Here is a 20,945-nt window from a genome sequence, read left to right as displayed (position 1 = left end):
CACCGTCAGTTAGGGGGGTATCACCTGTGCCAGGTAATGAGGCAGAACTAACCCCGATCCCCCCCCCGGACCAAACCGCAGATGAGGTCTGAGGCGATGGAGGAGGAGGGCGAGGGATGGAGGAGACGATGCAGGGAGGAGGAAAACAAAAGACGGCCTCCAGAAATGAGAGGTTAACGAGATGAGATTGCACTGACCTTTGCTAATGCAGGTGGGAGGTGAGTGGGGCAAAGTGATTGATGGTAAAAAGGTGAGCAGCTGTTACAAGGGAAAAACAATAAAGAGTTGGGACTTCTCAGCACTCCTATCATTTTGTTTTTGGGCTGAGACTGGCCTTAAAAATGGTGTATGCAAAATGTGAAATGCAAAAGTCCCCATTAACAACTGAGATCTTCAGTCAACTTTTGTTTTTTAAAATAGTGTCCAGCTGCCAATTTAAGTAAAACCTGTTTGCATCTGAACCTGTGACATTTTAAATTGAGCTTTTGTTATAAAATGGACTCCTTCTCCAGCCATATTTTCTGCAATTGATTAGCTGGGGATAAATTGTTTGTCGTGATAAGTTTCCTTTATAAAAAGGCAACTTGTTATCGTCTCACACACATCTGGCCCGTGGCCTGCCAAGTCCCGGGTGTACTTTACGTCGGCCAAGCCCGTAGGCACCATTACAGTAGGTGACATGAGACGCCTTGATACAAATAAACCTCGCTGTGTGCGAGTCTGTGAGTGCAGTAAATGGCAAAGAGACAAGAAAATCTAAGTGTGTAACTGCAGGCTTGAACATGTATTAATTAATCTGGATTTTATTGTACAAAATGTTGCCCCTTTTTCTCAAAGTCTTTAATTCTGGAGTGGTCAGGCATCGTTCATATTCATCAGAGCCGGTGAACCGTCAACACGAAGAGGGATGACTCTGATGTTTCATTTTTTGCTCGACCGAGGCACTTCGATGAAAAAATACCAGCATTTGCTACAGGTTAAGCATTTATTAGTGCTGGTAGACCTTGAGGAGTGTGAGGGGCCGCAAACAGTATTGATGGCTGGCTGCAAAACAAAAATGTAATTCACAAGCGGTGCATAAGAATGCAACATTCAACAACAAGCAATAGAGTTTTAAATCAACCTGCACTTTTAATTGCATTTCCACACCTCTGAAAATAAAATAAAATATATAAAATAAATACAAACATCTTTCTGGGTGTCGGCAATTTGATTTGTTTAGAAAAAATGTATAGAAAACATGCATGTCTCTGCATGTCAAACAGCAATAAAATGGATATTTAGTTATTTAATTATATATATTAAATATTTAATTATTTAGCAAGAGAGCACCACTAAAATCTATGATTTATCCAGGTTAAAAAGATATATGAACGTGTCTGTTCATGCCATCTGCTTAACTGTACTAACATTGTAGAGAACAATGCAAATGTCATCTAAGCACACTACATGTGCTCTGCAGAAGCCAACTGAAGATATATTTGCTTGCAAAGTCTAAATGTGAAACAGAGCTCCAGCAGCACTGTAGATCCAGCGTACATGTCGTTAGCTGGTTACCACCTCCTCAGTCTGCTAAGGGTGCTGCAGACACCTTCTGTACCGACAGAGTGTCTGAACTGGTGACTGAATCATCCGGTTTATTTCAGAATCAAGTGAACACAGTCCAAACTTTTAGTTTGAATGCTGTTGGTTGAACGTTTGCCAGTTCGAGATAATCATTTTAAAAAAGCAGAAGAAAAGTGGCAGAAAGCTCCGGCCCCGCTGAAGTGCCCTTAAATAAGAGTCTGTGGCAGTGGCAGGTCAGCTGTTGGTTCTTGTGCAGACAGAAAGAAGAATAGAGATATTTTCCTTCAGCAATCATTAGACTGTCACTCAAAATAAAGAGAAGAACTTACTGGTGTGTAGCTGTGTACGTTGCTGCCGCTGCTGACGGCGGTGTTCAGGTTGTTAAGGTTGACGGATGCCAAACTCTGCTCTGAAAGGCTGTTGCTCAGGCTGCCCAGACTACCAGGACTCTCGCTGCCTTCTGCCTCGGAGTTGTAGAGTGCTACCTACATATACACACACACACACACACACACACACACACACGATCCATTTATTGTTAATGTGACAATAAAGGCAATTACACAGGGCAAAAATGTTGAGGCAATGCACCATATAAACTCCTTTTTTGAGCGATTTGAGATTTTGTAGTTCCTTCATTTTGTCCATTCGCAGACTTATCTCCAGCCTAAAGTGAACTCCGTCCACCTCAACAAATTACCCAAGCACCATTAACTTATTAGACAACTCATGAGGAAATATGGAAATCAAAGTGCTGGTAAATGCAAATTGGTCTTGCTGCTGCATGACAGCACGTTAACTAATGATGATCTTTCTTCCTTGAACATGGTGATTTTGATTAAATGTCGCGACCCCGAAACAAAACGGTAACTTCAGAAATTACTTTATTGTTTCAGAGGAAGTGGACTGCATGTGGTCTTCTGGTGACAGATCACAAAGCTTTAAAAAGAAATGCCTCAGGATTATGTTGAATCATGTTTTTCTTGTTGTCTTTGACTGCCAGTACTTGTGAAGAAGAGCGCCAGTATTACCTCCAGGCTACATTTAATTGTATAGACAAATGTGAAATTATAGCCTCCGGGTGAGAAAACAGTAAAGGCTCTCTGGGGCGGTGCTCTACCCGGTAGATGTTCTTGTAGCGGAAATAAATAAGCATTTTCAAGAGTCAGCTTCGTTAAGTGTTAATCGTGAACGTTTTCTGTTTTGGTGTATTTGGTGTATTTGGTGACATCTGAGTGAAGATGTAATTCTCCTTGCTGTGTTACTGTAGTAACAAGGAAATAATTATGTGGTTAAAGTCTATATACATTAGGGAAAAAAAGGAAAAACTGATAATATAACAGCTCATGATGTCTCTGGAAAGGTTTCAACATTGTTTTTTTTAGACTTGGCAGAGCTTCAATTTCTAGGCATTTTAGATTTCAAGTAAAAACATTACAATATCCGAATGAAATAAATGATAAAAAAACATTTCTGTTATCCTAAGCTCTTAGCATTATCTTATAGGAATGTCTTTTTCAGAAGAACAGCCACTCTCCATTGCAAACAGAATATTAGTGTGCAAATGTGTTATTAAAGAAGCTCTGATGCGCTGCTGTGCCTGCAGGACGCCACCTGTCTGGATGTGGGCGGATATCATTGACGCTGGCATCATTATCATCAAGGTCTTTCTCTCCTTGCTCTGAATCATTTTTTTTTTTTTTCAAAATGTATAGGGATGGCTGAGACGAATCAAGTTATAATCTTCCCTTTGGTAGAAACAGAATAAGTGCAAACTGACATGCAAGAGGTAAATTACACCAAACTGTCTGGAAAACAATAATCACTTGACGCTGATCTCCTTGGCCGTTAATGATGCCCACCTCTCACTTTCTGTTGTCACATTAAGACTCTATATGTGTGTGGATCTAACAACACTGTCTTGCACAATAATGGTATTTAGGCAAACTATTTAGATTCAGATTATATCAATCTATGCATGACTTTGTTATTAAGTCTAGACAATGTCAAAATGAATGAGAAATACCTTTAACTAGTTCCCAAAACCCCAAAAGACAAACCTAGAAGTCACTGTGCTTACTATCTTTAGTGGATAAATGATTGCAGCAAGTGAATACATGGCGATATAATGATGGTGATGAAATCATTTTTAATTAACAGAGCGTTAATAATTTCTAATAAAAGTGCTTCACATTGACAAATTCTGGGAAGTATGAGTCAAAATGTGTGAAAAGAGCAGAATGGAGAACTGGAATAAGCTGTCAAGTCCAGACCTTCACATTACGTCCCGACCAAACACTCAAGAGTTATGTGAGCTGCTGCTGTGGGACAAATGTTCCTCTTTGGTCGAGGTCAGACGAAGAGGTCACGTACCACACATCATCATTCTCTTTGTTTGTGTGTGTGTGTGTGTGTGTGTGCGTGTGTGTGTGTGTGGCAGTTCAGACAGGCATCAGAGGTCCCAGTCGCTACTTAATCTCTGACCCTTATACAGACGGTCACACCCAGTTTAGCTTTTTAGTCAGCGTGTGTGTGTGTGTGTGTGTGTGTGTGTGTTTCAGTGCATACGGTTGTGTGTGTAAGTGAGAGCCTGTAGAACGGTATTTGGATGTGTGCGACCAGGTTGCATTGTTTGACCTGTAAGACTCATTCTGCTGCAAGTACGTCTGACATCCAGTTAGTAATCATGATTAAAAACTTCAACACATTCTTCTGAGCAAATGACTACATCTTCTTGACTAATTCATTTGTTAACAATCATCATTACACATTATCAGGACAGGAATATTCATTATACTTAAAGGGCCATTAAGTAACATTTTTCTGAGCTTTTTCAACTATTTAAAAAGTTCTGTATGTACAAAAGTGAGTAGCTGGTGTCGTACCTTGTTGGTTACAGCATTGATGGCCAGAGTGGGGGACGCCCCTCCTGACATAATGCAGTCCATTCTCAGAGACTCGGACTCCAGGCTGTAAGGAGTTGATGCCTGAAAGTAGAGGACAGAGGACTGAGAACGAGGACGGAGACACCAAATGAATCTATGGGTGTGAAAATATTTAGCAATGTATGTTTGAAGAGGCATATCATTTATTTTCATTAGCACATTAAAGCTAGGGTTGGTAATCTCGAGAAACTAGCGAGAAGAAGAAAGTAGCTAGCAGCACTAGCTACAAAAGCTGCTAAATCTAGCGAGAAAGTAGCCAAGTCGGCAACACCGACAGCCCGTTCCTTCAGGCTTCCCTCCATAGCCACTCCCCTAAAACAACAAACACTGCTACTATTAGTACTCACAGCTGATTGTGACAGGAGAAATTATGAAGGAAATTGAATTGGACAAATGTTATGAGAAATTTCTGAACGCTGTAAATTCACGATTGTGTTTCTGAGCCTCCTGACTCACCGCCACGCCCCCGGGCACCAACTATGTGCACCAGTCGAGGTGCACTTCATTATAACGGCTGGACACTTAAACAGCCTGAAAAAGTTGATACATCATTCGCACTTGATGAGATAAATGAACCCATCCCTCATGCATTATTCAAGCATCTAAAATGGATTCAGCAGCAGTTCATTTTCTGCTGTCCTCACAGAGAGCTGGAGTAGAGTTAACCGAGGAACTGTTCAAAGATCGATGAGGGGCTAAATTGACGCCAGCAAATTGGAAAAAAAAAAAAAATTCTAAATAAAAACGAGGACACTTTTTTTTATTTTTCCCTCGTCTGACTCCTTTCAGGGTTCAAGGCAGCTTGCATGCCTTCCCAAACTGCTTACAGTAAGAGGATTGGTTGGTAACAATGCAATCTTTAATTTATGATAAACTCCCAGTGAAATGGGTTGTCGGTTCCCTGGTGGAGGTACTTAAAAAGAAGACAACGGAGAGGTGAAGAGAGGAGTGAGGAAGGCTTTTGGAAGAAGGGGAGCGAAAAGGGAAGAATAGGTAGGGAGATAATTGAGTGGTGACGGACCGGCAGACAGGCAGACGGAGAGGCAAACAGGAAATGAAAGAAAGTGATTATGCTGAGGGGCACCGGAGACGCAGCTCCTAAACTAAGTGTACACTGCCTGTCTACACATTTACACAATGCATTTATGCAGCTGCCGTTTAGCCTCGCTGCCAACTTCAAATCTTTTCATTTGCACAACCGCTGTCATCAGGAGACGTTAAAGACTTTGACAGTGGAGCCTATAGGTGCAACAAAACCCTAATAAAAACAGTACCACATATTTAGCCCAGCTTTTTTCTTTCAGACGGTAACACTGCTATAAATCTTAGCACTTAAAACCTCCCTGTTTCTCTTTAGCCCATGTGACAGCCCACAGTGTGTCTGCCAGCAGTGCAAGTGAGGCGTAAGAAAAGGGGTCGAAGGGCCCATCCATGTAAGACGAGATGACAAGGCTCTGAATTAATTAATGTTTGTAATAAAAAAAAAATAGAAGAAAATATGTCTAATGGCAGCCCCGGGGCCTTCTGTGGTAATTAACTGGAACACAAGCCTAGAATACTCTCCCTCCTCTCCCTCTTACTCCTCTTACTTTTTTCCCCTCCTTCCCCTTGCAGCTCGATTTTCCCTCTCTGCTCTCTACCTTGAGGTCTCTCTTTTTTTTTCCTGCATCCTTTCTTTCACACTTCTTTCCATTGTTCCCCCCCTTTTTCTCTCTCTCTTTTACCTCAACGTTTTCTCCAATGAGCAACTGTGATTGTGCACTTTACTGCGCCACGCTTGCCTGAGGTCCCTGGAGAGGAGAGAGGGCTGAAGCAGCGATACAGCCAGAGAGAGCGGCAGACAAACAGACGCACAGAAAGATAATGATCAAGATACACAAAGAGTTGCGGAGACACGGGATGAGAAAAGAAGGGAGACGACCAGCTGTGCTGCACCATGATGAAAGACTCTGCAGGTTTTTAATGCAACAACAAACACAGTCAGCTGTACATTCAGAAAAGCCTCAGTGGGTCAGAAGCTGGATACAGAATGCAAAGGAACAAAAACAGATTGGTATCTGCATACTGGAATTAAAGACTCCCATTTGAAATAGTTGCTCATTTGGTTGGCTGAAGGAAGGGTTGTCATGCTACTTAAAGTTTAGTGTGGATACGGGATGTTGATAAATTATGAATACTTATCATAACATCACCGAATTACAGTTTTATATGTTCTATTTATATGATCTCTGAGGTATAATAAGGTAGCTATATAATGCCTGCAGCTCCTTTAACCATCCAAGTTTAGGTGTTTTTCTAAAAGCTACGGCAACTTCTTTATGGGTGCTAAATTCCAAATTTAGAGCATATTGAGCGATTGGCTCCACACAAGTCTCAACATGTGTGTACAATATACGGTGGTGACCTTGTTTAATTGAGACCATAAGCTCTGGTTCTCATACAGCACGTGGTAGAGGTCCAGTAATAAGCGGGTAATATCACTCAAATGGCACAAAGCAAATCTGGTGTCACAGATAACCCTGCCTGTTCAACTCAGCCAAGGAAAAAGGTGTACAATGTAATTGAGGTCTTTGCTACTTTTGTGTCTTTACAGAATCCTAATTACGCAACCCTATTCAAAGACGCACTTTTACTGGTCGACAATTAGACTAATGGAGATCATCCAAACGAGCACGACATGCGGCAAGAGACATTTATTTGTACCACAGTCAGGCAGGTAGCTGTAGGTTTAACTGCACAGTATCAATATACGAAGCCTGGCGTCGGGAGTGGTTGTATCGTCTCTAAGCCGTACGTTCCCCTGTCACCAAATCCTCTTGGCTTTGTCACTTGGTATCACTGATCTAGCACATAATCACAGACGATTTTCAACCGTGATGCAGAAGCAATTACCAAAACGGCGTCATCGCACCACACAGAGCTGCAAGCTTGGCTTTAGACTCTTAGGTTTTTGCTTTAAAGGCACCTTGTTTGCCTGCTGGTCTATCTTGGCATCATTATAGCCGGGGAGAAGGGAAAAAAAGATTGGCAGTCTGTTCCCACACAAACATTTCTGCAGCATCTCTGTTGACCTTAAATCAAAGCTTTGCCGCTTCCTTTTATTAAATAAATTCTTACACTGCACTGTAACTTTTATTATTGTCTTATTCTATTTTTTCTTGTTTTTATTTTCTATTCTCTCTTAAATTGTAATTTAAATGTCCTTTTCATAATGTGTTTCTTTTGCACTTTGTCTTTTGTTTAATGTAAAGTGCTTTGACTGTATGAATAAACTTGCCTTGCTTTTTCTCGCTCTCTTGTTTTTTGTGACCACGGGCCTTCTCACACAGCTACATCCTTTGCCACTTTGATGTCAGTGAGCTTGAATTGGTGTAAATAAAAAAAAAAATAAAAAAATGGAAACTAACAAAGGTTATTGAGATTATTGTTTTTCAGCAGCAACAGCCCAACTGAGCAGCGAACTGCCACATTATACGTTTTTTAAAAACAACCAGCTTTAGTGTTAAAAGGAAGATTTCATAGAGCATTGTTAAAGTACTTACCCTCTCTCCAGAGCGCGGCCTCTTCTTTGGCCTGCTCGGTACTGCGTCTTCTTTAGGATTGGTGTCTATGGCCCAGTACGAACCCTGGAGAGTGACCCCAATACAACAAAGAGGTAAGTCTTGTGTTTGATGGAAGATGCTCTGCTTGTCATTTTTCTTGTTGGTTTAGGTACACTTTCATATTCCTTATATTTCTATTTTACTTAAATAAGGAGTCAGTGGTGGAGTTCTTAAATAATCACTTACATTATTTTCTTTGTATTTGTGTTACCTGTGAAATGAATACAAATATATACTCTGTGTATTAATCATACAATCACTCATAAGGATTCAATATTTCTGTGTTAAAAAGGTGTTTTTGGATCTGGATCTTTTATTGGTGTCGGTGGTCGAACAATGTAATTGTACTGATTTGTAAAGTGACAAATAGCAAGAGAGACACAGGTCAGAGAGCTAATCAATGGGTAAATAAGCAGCCTCCCATACGTATAACACATATAAAATGAAACCTTCAAACTGTGCAATTGTATAAACAGCCATATGAAACCAAACCTAAAAGTTTCACAGCTGTGGACACAAAAGATCTTCTCAATCTTTGGAGCATCTCAACCAGCCACTTAACACACTACCAACATCAAAGAGAAGTAGCCTTTAAACTTGAACCTCCATTCCCACACATTTGTATTAAAAAACACAACACGATGGTTTCATCGGCCAGCCTGTGTTTTAAGGGTATTTACTGACTGCCTGTACAGTAGCAGCACTCCGGTTGTCCTGTCCTTCATTCACCCTCGAAACTGTGAACAAAACCCATTCCTGACTGTAAGCTCACCAATAGCTAAGCCAGCTAAGAACACATTTGTCCTGTTTTGGTAGAAGCTCGCGGCCTCCCCACACCACCTCCCGTGTACAACTTTGTTTATTATCGCAGATGGCGCGCCAGCTCCAAGCATGCACGGACGCGTTTATATTAAATGCGCAGTTCGTTGCATCACTCTCCGAAACGCCAGAGGGTGTACAAACAAAATGAACAGTGAGGAAATAAAAAGACAACAAGTGTAACCCATAGATGGACTGTAGGTGTAACCGGCAAAAAGCCATAAACCAACACTGCTGAGGAGGGAATGTAATTATCTGGAAACTCATATCTCATATTCATGGACTACTTTACTGCCTTTGTACGAGCCCTGTGAAGAAACAAGTCAAGAATGAAATGCATTATCAAGAAACAAAGGTTAAATATTGATTTGGCTGGCAAAATATTTACCTAAATGAAGTCACGTGACAGTCCGGCTAAACTACAGCGAGTACAAACTGAGCTTCGAGCAAGCACGTCACAGACTGAACGATCAGAGGTGAAAGTGATATGAACCCTGCATCCTTGTGACAGTCTCACGGCTACTGTATGAATACTTAATAACTATAATCATCACGTACACTACTCGCACTTAACACAGGTAGTAAAAAACAAATACGGATCCAGTCCCTTTAATTAACGCGTTAATCCTGTTCTTATTATTGGCAGTAATGCTGTGATGGCAGAATAAAACAAGGCACTAACTTTAAAAGCTTCTTAGTGACCTAGAAGGACTTTAGTTTCTTTCAGAAACACAAACCAGAGTCTGACCAGTTCAGTTTCATGTCAAATATTTGTATGAGGAAACTATTTAAACCCTTACATCGTTACTGTAAATAATATATTAGCTCTGCTGTCATTATATTAATGTCAACTATTGTGTTTGCTAGAGTAATATCCATCCCATTCTTTACAATATTTCCATTAGTCTCTGGTATATCTCCTCCTGTTGTGGATACTATTTAGTCTCTTTTTCCCACTTCTTTAGTGTCACTAAACAGAAAAAAGCGCAGCAGAGGGATCTCCCTTGCATCCGATAAAACCAATGTATCAGTTGTTATTCCACTTCTCTATCCAATCTTTCTCTGGGTTTATTTTTCCTGCGGTGCACGCTCCTGCTTCGCTTCCCCAGAAAAAAAATCCACTGCAATCCTTTTGATGCACAATGTTAAAACACAGCACACTCCAAAATAAAGACAATCAATGAGAGCGGAGGAAATCAGTTGCTTTTAGGTCCTTGATTTCCTGCTGGTCTATTCCCCCCCCGCCCCTTTCATTTTCCCTCTGTCCTCACAGGGAGGTCCAAAGCTGCAGACAGAATTCAGGATATTCATCTAGGCCACACACACACACACACGGCTCATCTCTGAACACCTCCCCATCCTTGCCTCTTCTCCTCCCCCTGTCTCTCAGTCCCACATCAGTGAGCAGTACACAGCCAATTAACGTTAGCACATGCATGATTTAGCTTCTCCCCGCTCTCTATGGCTTCAAACAGAGCTCGCACACTCAACTTCTCCCCACACAGATGTGTAGCCGAGGTATCGACCACTTCGATCCACGGTGTGAATTAAGGGGCTGGTCAGGTCCAAGTCGGGCTAATCACGAGGGAGCCGCTCTCTTTGTATCTTTGCAGACTATAGGCCTCCACTCAAGCCCATGGATTTTGTTTGAATTATTTAAACCTTCTTCCCCCTAATTCATTTTTCAATGGCTCCAAAATCCCTGCAGCCTGGAGAACACCCCGCCCACAAATAAAATGAGTTTTCAGTGCACAATGAAAAGTTTTGGCTTGTTGCTCCTCACATTAACCCTGTGATGACTTGAAAAGCAGACATTTGAGCTTTTAAAATTCAGCACAAACAAGGAGTTGACAAATTGTTGTTTTCAAACCGGTGCTGCTGAAGTGTGCTTCCTAACCACAGCAGTTGCAGTGGTGAAACATATCAATGCTCCCTCTGATTATGTGTGTGTTTGTGTGTAAGAGAGAAACAGGGCCTAATAAAGCATAACAGATGCGTGAACAGCCTCGCAACTAAAGGAGTGTACCTACATATACTTATTATTCATTACTCTCTGTAGCACATTATTACTTGGCAGAATCAATATCGGAAGAGCTGCAGAAAACGGAGAAAGCAGCCATTATGCATTCGGGTGGTTACAGCGCTACAAATTGCTTTTAAGTTCAGACACTCTGCGTGTGCGACAAAGAATCAGAGCAGGCGAGTGCGCTCTTTTGGGCGCTCCTATGCGCGAGCGTGTGCACACGTGCGGCACAAGGGCGACTAATCACGTGACAAGTAATCGCCGTCGCCGCATGTTTGTAAGCTCGCTGAAATGGGCTTGTATTTTTTCCATTGTGCGCCGCGCCTTCACTCAAGCTGAGCTTTTCAGTCACATTACATTGTTCAGGACATACTTACTTTTCCAGGGTCATCTTTGGAGCGAGGCACTTTGAGAAAACACTTGTTCAAGGACAGGTTGTGTCGTATGGAATTCTGCAGGCAGCGACAGACAGAGAGAAGGTAAGGGGAAGGAGAGAAGAAGAAGAAACGGGAAAAAAAACAATTGTTGGTTAACACTTAACAACAAATCCATTGATTCTAACAAGTAAAATACATTTTCAGTCCACTGATTCTGGTCCCAGTTTATGCTATTTTAATTGCAACAGCACACAGAGAGAGAGAGAGCGAGAGAGAGAGAGAGATTGGATAGTCTGTCCCTTTATCAGTGGTTCACAACCGAGGGGTCAAAATATATAATATAATAGGATAGAAAAAAAAAATGTTTGCGAATCAGCACCTTCCAAGAAACTCACAGACTCATTATTTTGCCACTCTGCTGTTTCTGATATCAGCTACAGGTTCTTCTGGCTCTGGACCTCTTAGTTGGCCTTTAGTGACAGTAAAGCACTCTTCCACTTTCCACTGTTGTGCCGAGTGAAACGCAAGTCGTTATGCTGCAGATGTAGACGGACGTCTTGATCCAAACTAAAGCGTATCTGTTCCGTCGGACACACCTGAGACGGGCGATTGAAAAAAGGTGGTTGAAGAACATTCAATGTAGATAGACAGCAAGACAAGAGTCAGGCTGGGGCAACAGGAGTCAGGCTGGGTCAGGGGTCCAAGACTGCGGTGCTATGGGGTTGAATGCAGTTTGGGATATGTGAAGGGTGCGTGTTCAAGCTAAAACTCAAGCAGAACTGAAACAACACTCTGCTATACAATAACAAATTCATAGTTCGGGCCCTAATGCAGGGAAACCAACACAATTTGTAACACTTCCTATTGTTTGTGGGTGTTGTGTACATGTGAAAAGAGAAAGAGAGAGAAAGAGAGAGAGAGAGAGGGCTCACAGCAGTGCAGGCTAACCTAACGTGAACCTGTTCTCCCTTCAGGCTCCCGTTCTCCACTCATCTGCTGCTGCTAATTAATACCACTGGGGGGGGTGGAGGAGGAGGAGGAGGAGGAGGAGGAGGAGGAGGAGGAGGAGGAGAGAAGACAGAGGGATGGGAGATATCTCTCTGCTCTTTCTCCTGAGCTCTCACTGCTCTACACCGGCTTTGTTTCTCCAATAATAACCAGCCTCTCTCTCCGTCTCTAGCGTACCATAACAGCCTGGTCCACCTCTGCCTCGCCCTTCCGCTCCCGGAGAAAAGCTCCGTCAGTTTTTCGGCTGCTCTACTTTGCGGGTCACTGGCTGTATGCGGCCGTCCGTCAAGGAAACGCGTGACAGTCGGACGATGAAAAAACGTCAAGGAGGAACGGCCACCAGCTCGGCACACAAAGGCAACCATCTGTTCTGGAAAACGTTCCTGTGGGAGGTGGCGTTGGATCATTAACATCGAGTCCAATCGTCCCTTCAGCAGCCAGCCCGTCTAACTTTGCAAACCTCTATCTATGGTTTCTTACACACTATTTTTTATTACCCAAGAACTTTTTGCACACCTGTGCACTACTTGCAATGCACAATCCGGTGTATTTCAGACTTTGCACACTCTGGCAATTTCACCTTCAGGCGTGCGTGTTCTCTGTGGGGGCCGGGCGGTGTACCGAAAAGTTACCAATGCGGACGTTAAAATCTGATATTATGAATGAATATTTGTTCATGTCATTAGGTATGATAAAGGTTTCCCCCGCCGCATGGAGTCATTTTTCTATTTTTGTATTTCTAGGGTGGTTTGGGGAGCTTGTTTTTCTCATCGGTGTGTCCTTTACGTTTGGTGATCCACACATACATATAACCCTTTAACCCAAACCCATTGAAACACCAGGATACCAAACAACGCCTGTTTTCACATCACACAAAAAAGGAACCGAAGAAAAAAGAAAATGGACAAAGGGAACAAAAAACAAAACCTACCACAATTTTCCCACTCACATAGCTTCAGGGTCGAACATGTTCGTAAAGGAAACTGTGTGTGTGTGTGTGTGTGTGTGTGTCTTTGTGTGTATAATTGTGTAGCGAGAAGGGAGCCCATCATCCTGGAGAGCATCAGTCTACGCCTGCTTGTGTGCACATACTGGATACAATGCCTTCTTTCCTGCATGTTGAGGAAACAGTAATATCCCCTCACTGAAGGGGAATAGACATCATCAATAAATGTACTGATTAGCAGTGCTGTGAAGTAAGATAATGAGAGTCACTGCTGTGTCCTCCTTCCTCCTGCTCCTCACCCTGCCTGATTAATGAGCTTATTGGTCCGGGATGAGGCCACGCCATTCCTGCCCAGCAGCTGATGGATCGCACCGTCGCGGGCGTCGTGTCTGCGTGAAATGAAAGGAGGACATTGAACGACTGGTCCAATTCTATAACTCCCCCTCTCTATAAACACGCAATGTTTCCACTGCAGGAAAATATCTCTAAATGGAGTAAATCAGTGTTATATATGTGTAGCAGTATAGCCAAATGAAAAAAAATCAGCAATATCACAATGTTAATGTTTTTCATACACAACCAATCTTTGTATACAAAGCCTTAAGCTGTCAGACGTCCGATGATCACATAGCTTCAGGTTGCCCCTCCCCCCGCACACCTTTCCGACATCGGATTACTGGCGTCCCTGTCCCATAATTTCTTTAACTTTCCGAAAACCAACAATCCCACACACACACACACGCACGCACGCACGCACGCACGCACGCACGCACGCCGGGATTGGCCAGCTGTGTGGAGGTGAGAAAGGAGCCAGGACTTCTCTCTATGGCTCCCGTTGTTTATTCTTAACACACCTATATGTCCCTTTAATGAGTACAATCAAGTGCAACACCATGGATGTCTTCCAGAAGCGACTGTCTGAAAATGTGCACCGTCACAGCCGTAATAAAACAATATCCTGACTCCCTCCTCTCTACTGTTCACTCTGCCTCGAGTGTGGCAGTTCACAACAAGTACACTTAGGATTTCCCACTCATGCTGTGCATAGCTTGTTCAAACCTAAATAAACTTTTTTATTCCATCTACAACACTAAACTACAATTCATAAATTGTAGTACAGATCCAAAAGTTTCTTGAGACATATGTCAGACTGAATTTTGGGAAAATGTATACAATACGACTAACAAGACTACAATATTTCCATTTGATAACATCTTTGATTTAAATAATGTATGAATAATTGTATCAGCATTGTATATTCTATGAAAAAAACTTGCATATTGTCTGAGGTAATACTTACATTTTCGACACAATGTTATTGTTGTAAAATAATGATATTGTAAACCATAATTCTGCAGTCAAAATTAATAATGAAAATGAATAAATAACTCATTAATAATGATCTAATTGAAGTTTTATCATCACATTAGATGGATGGATGGATAGATAGAGTCACAAATGGAGATTTGACAAGCAGTGTGTGAGTACATGTGTATGAAGACACTGAATATATGTTACATGTTTAGTGCAAACTAGAATGCACCCCGTTCATTGTATAATGTATCGTACCAGTTCAGTTCCCATAAAGCCTCGCGATTCTACAGGACCATTTTTTAGAGATTGGAGATTAAGAGCTATGTGGCAGAGAAATAAGGTCAAACTACTGTTTTTACACAGTTATTATTAGATACGAGGCTTCGTGCATGCATGTGGGGTACCTACAGTAGAGACTGTTTACGTTTGTGTGTGGCTGCTGCTGCTTAACGTAGGGCGCAGCATCCTGGCGTTGAAGAGGTTAGTTACATAAGGCGGGCTTGATAAGCATGGATGACTTTTTGACTAAATGCAATGTGATATAATGTGATGTGTGACAAAAAGTCAGGTTTTGGAAACTTGCTTTCGGGTGGGGAGGAAAGACAGAGGAATGGAGTGTAAGACTGTGTGTGTGTGTGTGTGTGTGTGTGTGTGTGTGTGTGTTTATGTTTGTGTGGATCAGTCAGAAGCGAGATCAAAGAAAGACCGCCACGTTTGAAGCTTGACAGAAATGGTCGAAGAGGTAAAAATATGTACACGTGTGTGTGAAGATGAGGTACGGTGCAGGTTGAAGGAGCCAGAAGGATGTTCTGGCCATAGGCAGGAAGCTTGCTGTATGTGTGTGTGTGTGTGTGTGTGTGTGTGTGTGTGTGTGTGTGTGTGTGTGTGTGTAGATACGCCAAGGAAACAGGTCACACGGAGAAGGCTGAAGTTATATAAGCGGGGTAGGTTTGGAAGATTTGGGTCATGGCAGCTGAGTTAAATACAAAGGGGCAACACGAGATGGCATTTCCTCTAAACTGAATTAAACAGTCTTGAAAAGCTTCACAAGTCAGGCAACAACGCCTTAACAGTCCCATTTTAACAAAACAATGCTGATGACACTGAAATGGCGGGTTGGTGAAGTTGGGTGCACTGGAAACATACAGTGCAGCCCAACTGGTATAGAGTCGCAAATTGGGAGGAAGTACTTTCGGCTGCCTAAGTTTCCAGGAGTGACAGTTCTATTGCTCTCCTGTCTCCTCTGTTGCTCTCTCAAAGGTTTCGTCCTTTCTTTTCTCCCCAGTGAAGGGGAGTTTTTCCTGTTCCGATGCGAGGGTCCAGGGACAGAGGATGTCGTATGCTGTACAGATTGTAAAGCCCTCTGACGCAAATTTGTGATTTTGGGCTACACAAAATTAATTGAATTGAATTCATTTTCTGCAGAGAAAATGTGAGGTGACTCATAATTCAAACACTCCAACTGTCCTGGTTGAATCATCAGCTGAGCAGCTGCATTAGCGAGATATCTGGTTCTTTGATAAAACAGTCAAAGGCACAAGTGTGTGAGCATAAAAACTTAAGGAGGAAGGTCAACTACGACTCCCAAACAACATTTATGTGATAAACAAAAGCTTAAAGGCCCTCAAAACATGTTCTTTTTGTCACCATCAGCTTCTTTCTATGAGTGTGACTGTGGCTAAGTGGAGAGCAGGGCCGTCCTTCAATCAGAGGGTCGGCAGTTCGATTCCCAGCTCCGCTAGTCGCACGTCGATGTGTCCTTGAGCAAGACACTTAACCCGTAGCTGTGCCTATGTGATAGAATCTGAATTGTAAGTCGCTTTGGATAAAAGCATCTGCTGAATGACTGTAATGTGATTGGATCCTACAAGACCAGATTTAGATGTTTTCTAAAAGAAGAAGGCAAACGAACAAAACAATGTTGAAAAATTATGACTAAAACGGATGTTTATGTCTGCTTCAAATGTATTTGCTAAGTTGCTTTTTGTTTTTATCGATAAACCAACGCTTTCACCTCAGATAACTGTTTTTTTTTAATTGAAAATGCACATACAAACACAAGTGAGTATGACTGTAAATTTGCCTTGCTAGTACAGACATTGATACTTTTCTCTTTTTGTATCACAGCTATTCCGTATTTCAGACCCAAGTACGGCTTTTGGATTATTTAAGAATTTACAGGACATTCAACACAAATACAGATAAGCAAAATGCACAATCAACTTGTATAAAGCTTAAGATGACAATTAAATGATGTTAGATTTTACAGCTGGAAAAAAAAAAAAAAGTAAAAAATACAGAAACTAAATCAAACAAAAAGGACCATTGCTGTTTTGGATATGGCAAAGCCTCAGAGGCTGGAAAAAAAAAAGTAAGTGTGGCTTGGCAAGCTGTGAGAAAAAGTCTGGAAGCCTCTACTTTGCCAGGTAAGACAGAACGGATGTATGTGGTTGTGTGGAATCTCCGCTCAACTGTGCGCCTGCAGGGAGACTGAGGTCAAAGGGCAAGACGTTTGCTGGCATTGATGCATTAACCTGTGGAGGGCCTATGGAGTTTGACGCGCACAAACAAACAGACACACTCACAGCAGCATTCGTGAGCTTCCAGTGCCCTTCAAAGTGGATGCATTGTGGAAGCACAGAGTCCTTGTGCGCCCACAGACTGAACAAGGCAAAGAGAAACGAAGAAAAAGAGAGAAAAGGAAGGACGATATAGCGAGAGGGGATATATTGAGAGAAGAGAGAGGTTGGAGATTTTATTAACTTTCAGCTGAACCCATACAGTGCATGAAGAGAGGGTAAAATGTGGTAAAGTTTCAAGGTAAGGCAGAGGAGAAGGAGCTGGGAGGGGGGGGGGGGGGTGCAAGAGGCACAAAGAAGAAGCGCTGGAGTCGGCTGGAAGAGGAAATGTGGGGGTACGATCGCATGCGGACAGGTGTCTTAGATGTGAAAGTCTCCTGGGTTCTGAGCATCATTCAGATGCCTTATTATATCCTGATGGTGACGGAGTGACAGACACTCCGTGAGAATGCAGGGTAGGATACAAGTCACTACTTCAAACTCCATCTCATACATATTCATTTCATTTGATGGACCCTTCCCCGCCCTCTTCACTCCCTCACTGAAGTACTTCACACAAGTCATCTATAAGATGAGGTGTGTGTGTGACTGACTGTGCAGTGTGTGTTTGTACACTGCTGTATGTGCTTGCATGTGTGTGTGTGTGTGTGCGTGCTTGCAGCTGTGAGTATTTACAGTGTTTGTTCAGTTTTTGCTTGCGCATTCACCTGAGCACAAGTGTGTGTGTGTAGGCAGGTGTGTGTGCATCTGTGCAGGCGCCTGTCACACCTGTTTATCCGTGTGAATATGAGTGTGTATACGCATGTTTTACTGCAATAGTGTACCTGTATCTGCTTACAGATATGTTTGTGTGGGATGGAGAGAGGAGGAGAAAAAGGGCATGAGTGTGAGTGTGCGTGCGTGTGTGTGTGTGTGTGTGACTGGCACAAAGACATCTCAGACAAGGTGGAAGAAGGATTGCTGTTGCCTCTGGAGATCTAGTAAGAAGCTCCAAAACAATGATATTCTCAAATTTTGAGATTTTCTCCTTCACGACACCAACACCTGAACTTGCAGATACAGAGTATCGATCCAATACCAGTGCATGAAAAAAAAGGTCACATTTCCATTTCCTACATCAATTTCATATTAATGTGAAAACATCTCCTTTAAACAACTGGATTTGTTAATTTTTTTTGTAAAAATTTCATTTGACAAGATGTTATAGTTTACCATTGGCCAATACTCATTTAGCTGTTAGCTTTGTTATTTAGCATCACAGGGCTACTAACAGCTAACGTCGGCTAGCTCTCCTCCTGCCGATTTCAACAGGGATTTGTTGTTCACAGTGTTGCATCGTCAGTGAAGAAATAGGAATCACGAGCGCGTTCAACCACAGGTAACGAGCCTTAGTCGGCCTGCTTTAATTACTGCAAAGCGCTGTGCCAAGCCATTAACACATGCGCTTCCAATGCATCCTGACAGTGGTCCTGCCTGGTAGCAGGTCTGGTCACATCTTTTACCACGCCATTCTGTGCAGAGGATAAATACTCCAGCATGACTTGAGTGGTCGCAGTTGCTCACGGCTCAGCTCGGAAAGACTGTTCCCACCACTTTAAAGAAAGTTCAACTAAGTGTTGGTCTGGTCCTGTTTCATTTAAATAGTTCCAAGAGGCCTGAGGTGGCAAAACTACCCAGATTAAAGAAAAGTACCCATCTTGTGACCCTCGGATTTATCTAGCGACTCTACCATCCTCCCTGTGTCACATCGGCAGCGTTTCTCACCTCACAACTGATTTGGAAGACAAATGCTTTCAGCTGCTGTTTTAATGTTTCAAAAAACAACACTGAGACCGAACTAGGTTGCGGAGCAGCAAGAGGCCACTGTGGCACACTTCCTGTTGCTGGTTGTGTCGAGCCGAGCGGTGTGGCGAGGTGACAGCTTCTGTCAACGGCTTTCTGGGAGCGGAGGCGAGTGAGCAGGGAAGGAGGAAGGAGGTGAAGGAGAAGAAGAAGGAGTGTCCTGCTTGTGCTCTGCTGCTCTACCAATGTTCGACAGCCTGCTTTTCCTCTTCTCGATGCTGTTCAGGTTGGTACCAGCCACGGTCACATCTCTTTTCTATTAGCTTAGTTGTCGGACTACAGAATCCCCAAAATATGAACAGATTGTGAAAGTTTGGAGATTCATTTCAGATTCAGCAAAGTACCCAAACCGTTGCACACCTTTGTTGTTTGGCAACACAAAGAGGAGTTCTAGTCATTATTGACTTGTTTCAGTGTGGAAAGTGATCTCTACCAAAATGACCTGAGAGTGCCAGGGTGGCGGCGTGTGGGTTTTTACATGCAAAGTGAAAAGTGTGATGTTTTCATGTAAAAGTGTCCACACATTTATACTGTGCATGTTTGATCGCAGTGACCGTGTTCAGAGCACAAACAAGCTCAACTGCAAAACAGAGTAAGAATTGTTATTTTGTTACTTTATACCACTTACTATATGAAAGACAGCTTTCGCATTTAGTCAATACTTCCATTGTCTTTATATTGATTTCTGAAAAACCTAAAAATGTAAAATCAACTGATCACAACTGACAATCACTGACAGAAGTCTGCTTTGGTTCAGACTTGGTTACGTCAAAATACAGTCAACTGATGATACCAGTGTCCATTTCATGTGCCTTTTCCTAACCTTTGTCAAACATCTACAGTTTCCTCTTTAATTCTATAAACACTGTGACGTTACTTAGGATCTGACAAGAGATGGGCCCCATGTCTCTTTCCGGGGGTTCAAACCCAGTGACTAGAGAATAAGCTCATTCTGTGGTATAATTGTTGCATTCCAGAGTGCTACGGAAACCAGCCATAAGCCTGTTATTAGCCATATGGAGAGTGCTACAGGCCTGGATGGTTCGAGAGGGAAATGCAGTGCTGGATGGGCGCCAAATCCTCGAGGAGGCCGCAAGAGAAATTCCTTGTTTTTAATTAAGAATTCAATACCGAGACTGCTATTAGTGATTAGTATGTAATTAACAGCACGAGCAGTGTTACACATACGAGTTAAATTATGTACGTGTGTAGATATATATATATATATATATATATATATATGCCTCATCTCATTGTTTCAGTTTCACAACTTCTTGCAAATCGGGGAATTAAACAATATTTGTTGCATGACATTAACTTTGTATTGAAGAAGAAATACTTTGCTGTTGTATATTATTTTATAAGCTATATATTTTGGTTCACCTATCTCAAGATGCTTTCATGTTACAAAAGTATAACTTATGACAACTTATGAGTTTTTGAGAGTTTGCTTAACTGTGAAGAGTATTTTCTACCTTCAGTAATATCGGCTCCATCTATACACTTTATTACTTAGATCTCGGTTGTGATATGAACTTTGATTTGAAATATCAAAATAATGTCAGAGTCAAAGTTTAATTTGAATGACATGGGATCTATATTGTATATTATAATGTATTACAGCGTCAGGAAGGAGACTTTGAGTCACACACACACACACACACACACACCTGGACAGCAGATCGGTCTGACGTGACATGGAGACTGGGAGTAACAGTTATGTATGCGTTACCCAGTGGCGAAGGGGTCAACACAGAGACACAATGAAACAAACAGACCGCTGTGGCGTTCTTCTCTTCCTGAAATGACTCTCACAGACAAAAGCAAGCCGCCGTACACACAATCGCATCATCTCAGCCCCAGACGTACATGTGCATCATATTCTGAAGATGTACAGACACACACTGTGTTTTCCACAGACTAT

The 20,945-nt window shown here is 42.2% G+C and overlaps 1 protein-coding gene across 1 annotated transcript in view; it reads right to left on the bottom strand.

Annotated features, from left to right (window-relative positions):
• LOC306712114 (forkhead box protein J3-like) overlaps positions 1–20,945 on the bottom strand; it is a gene marked incomplete at its 3' end in the record, with an annotated part of 44,447 nt that overhangs the window by 10,342 nt on the left and 13,160 nt on the right. Inside the window, exons 4-7 of the mRNA XM_079181222.1 lie at positions 11,333–11,407; positions 8,054–8,137; positions 4,452–4,553; positions 1,896–2,051 (exon numbers count right to left, since the gene is read on the bottom strand). Coding sequence (XP_079037348.1) covers positions 1,896–2,051; positions 4,452–4,553; positions 8,054–8,137; positions 11,333–11,407 — 417 coding nt within the window. The remainder of the gene's footprint in view (positions 1–1,895; positions 2,052–4,451; positions 4,554–8,053; positions 8,138–11,332; positions 11,408–20,945) is intronic.

The sequence above is a fragment of the Pholis gunnellus genome (assembly GCF_910591455.1).
Source record: "Pholis gunnellus genome assembly, chromosome: 2".
Lineage (NCBI taxonomy): Eukaryota > Metazoa > Chordata > Actinopteri > Perciformes > Pholidae > Pholis > Pholis gunnellus.
Note: the sequence above shows the minus strand (reverse complement) of the source record. Positions and strands in the feature narration are given on the sequence as shown.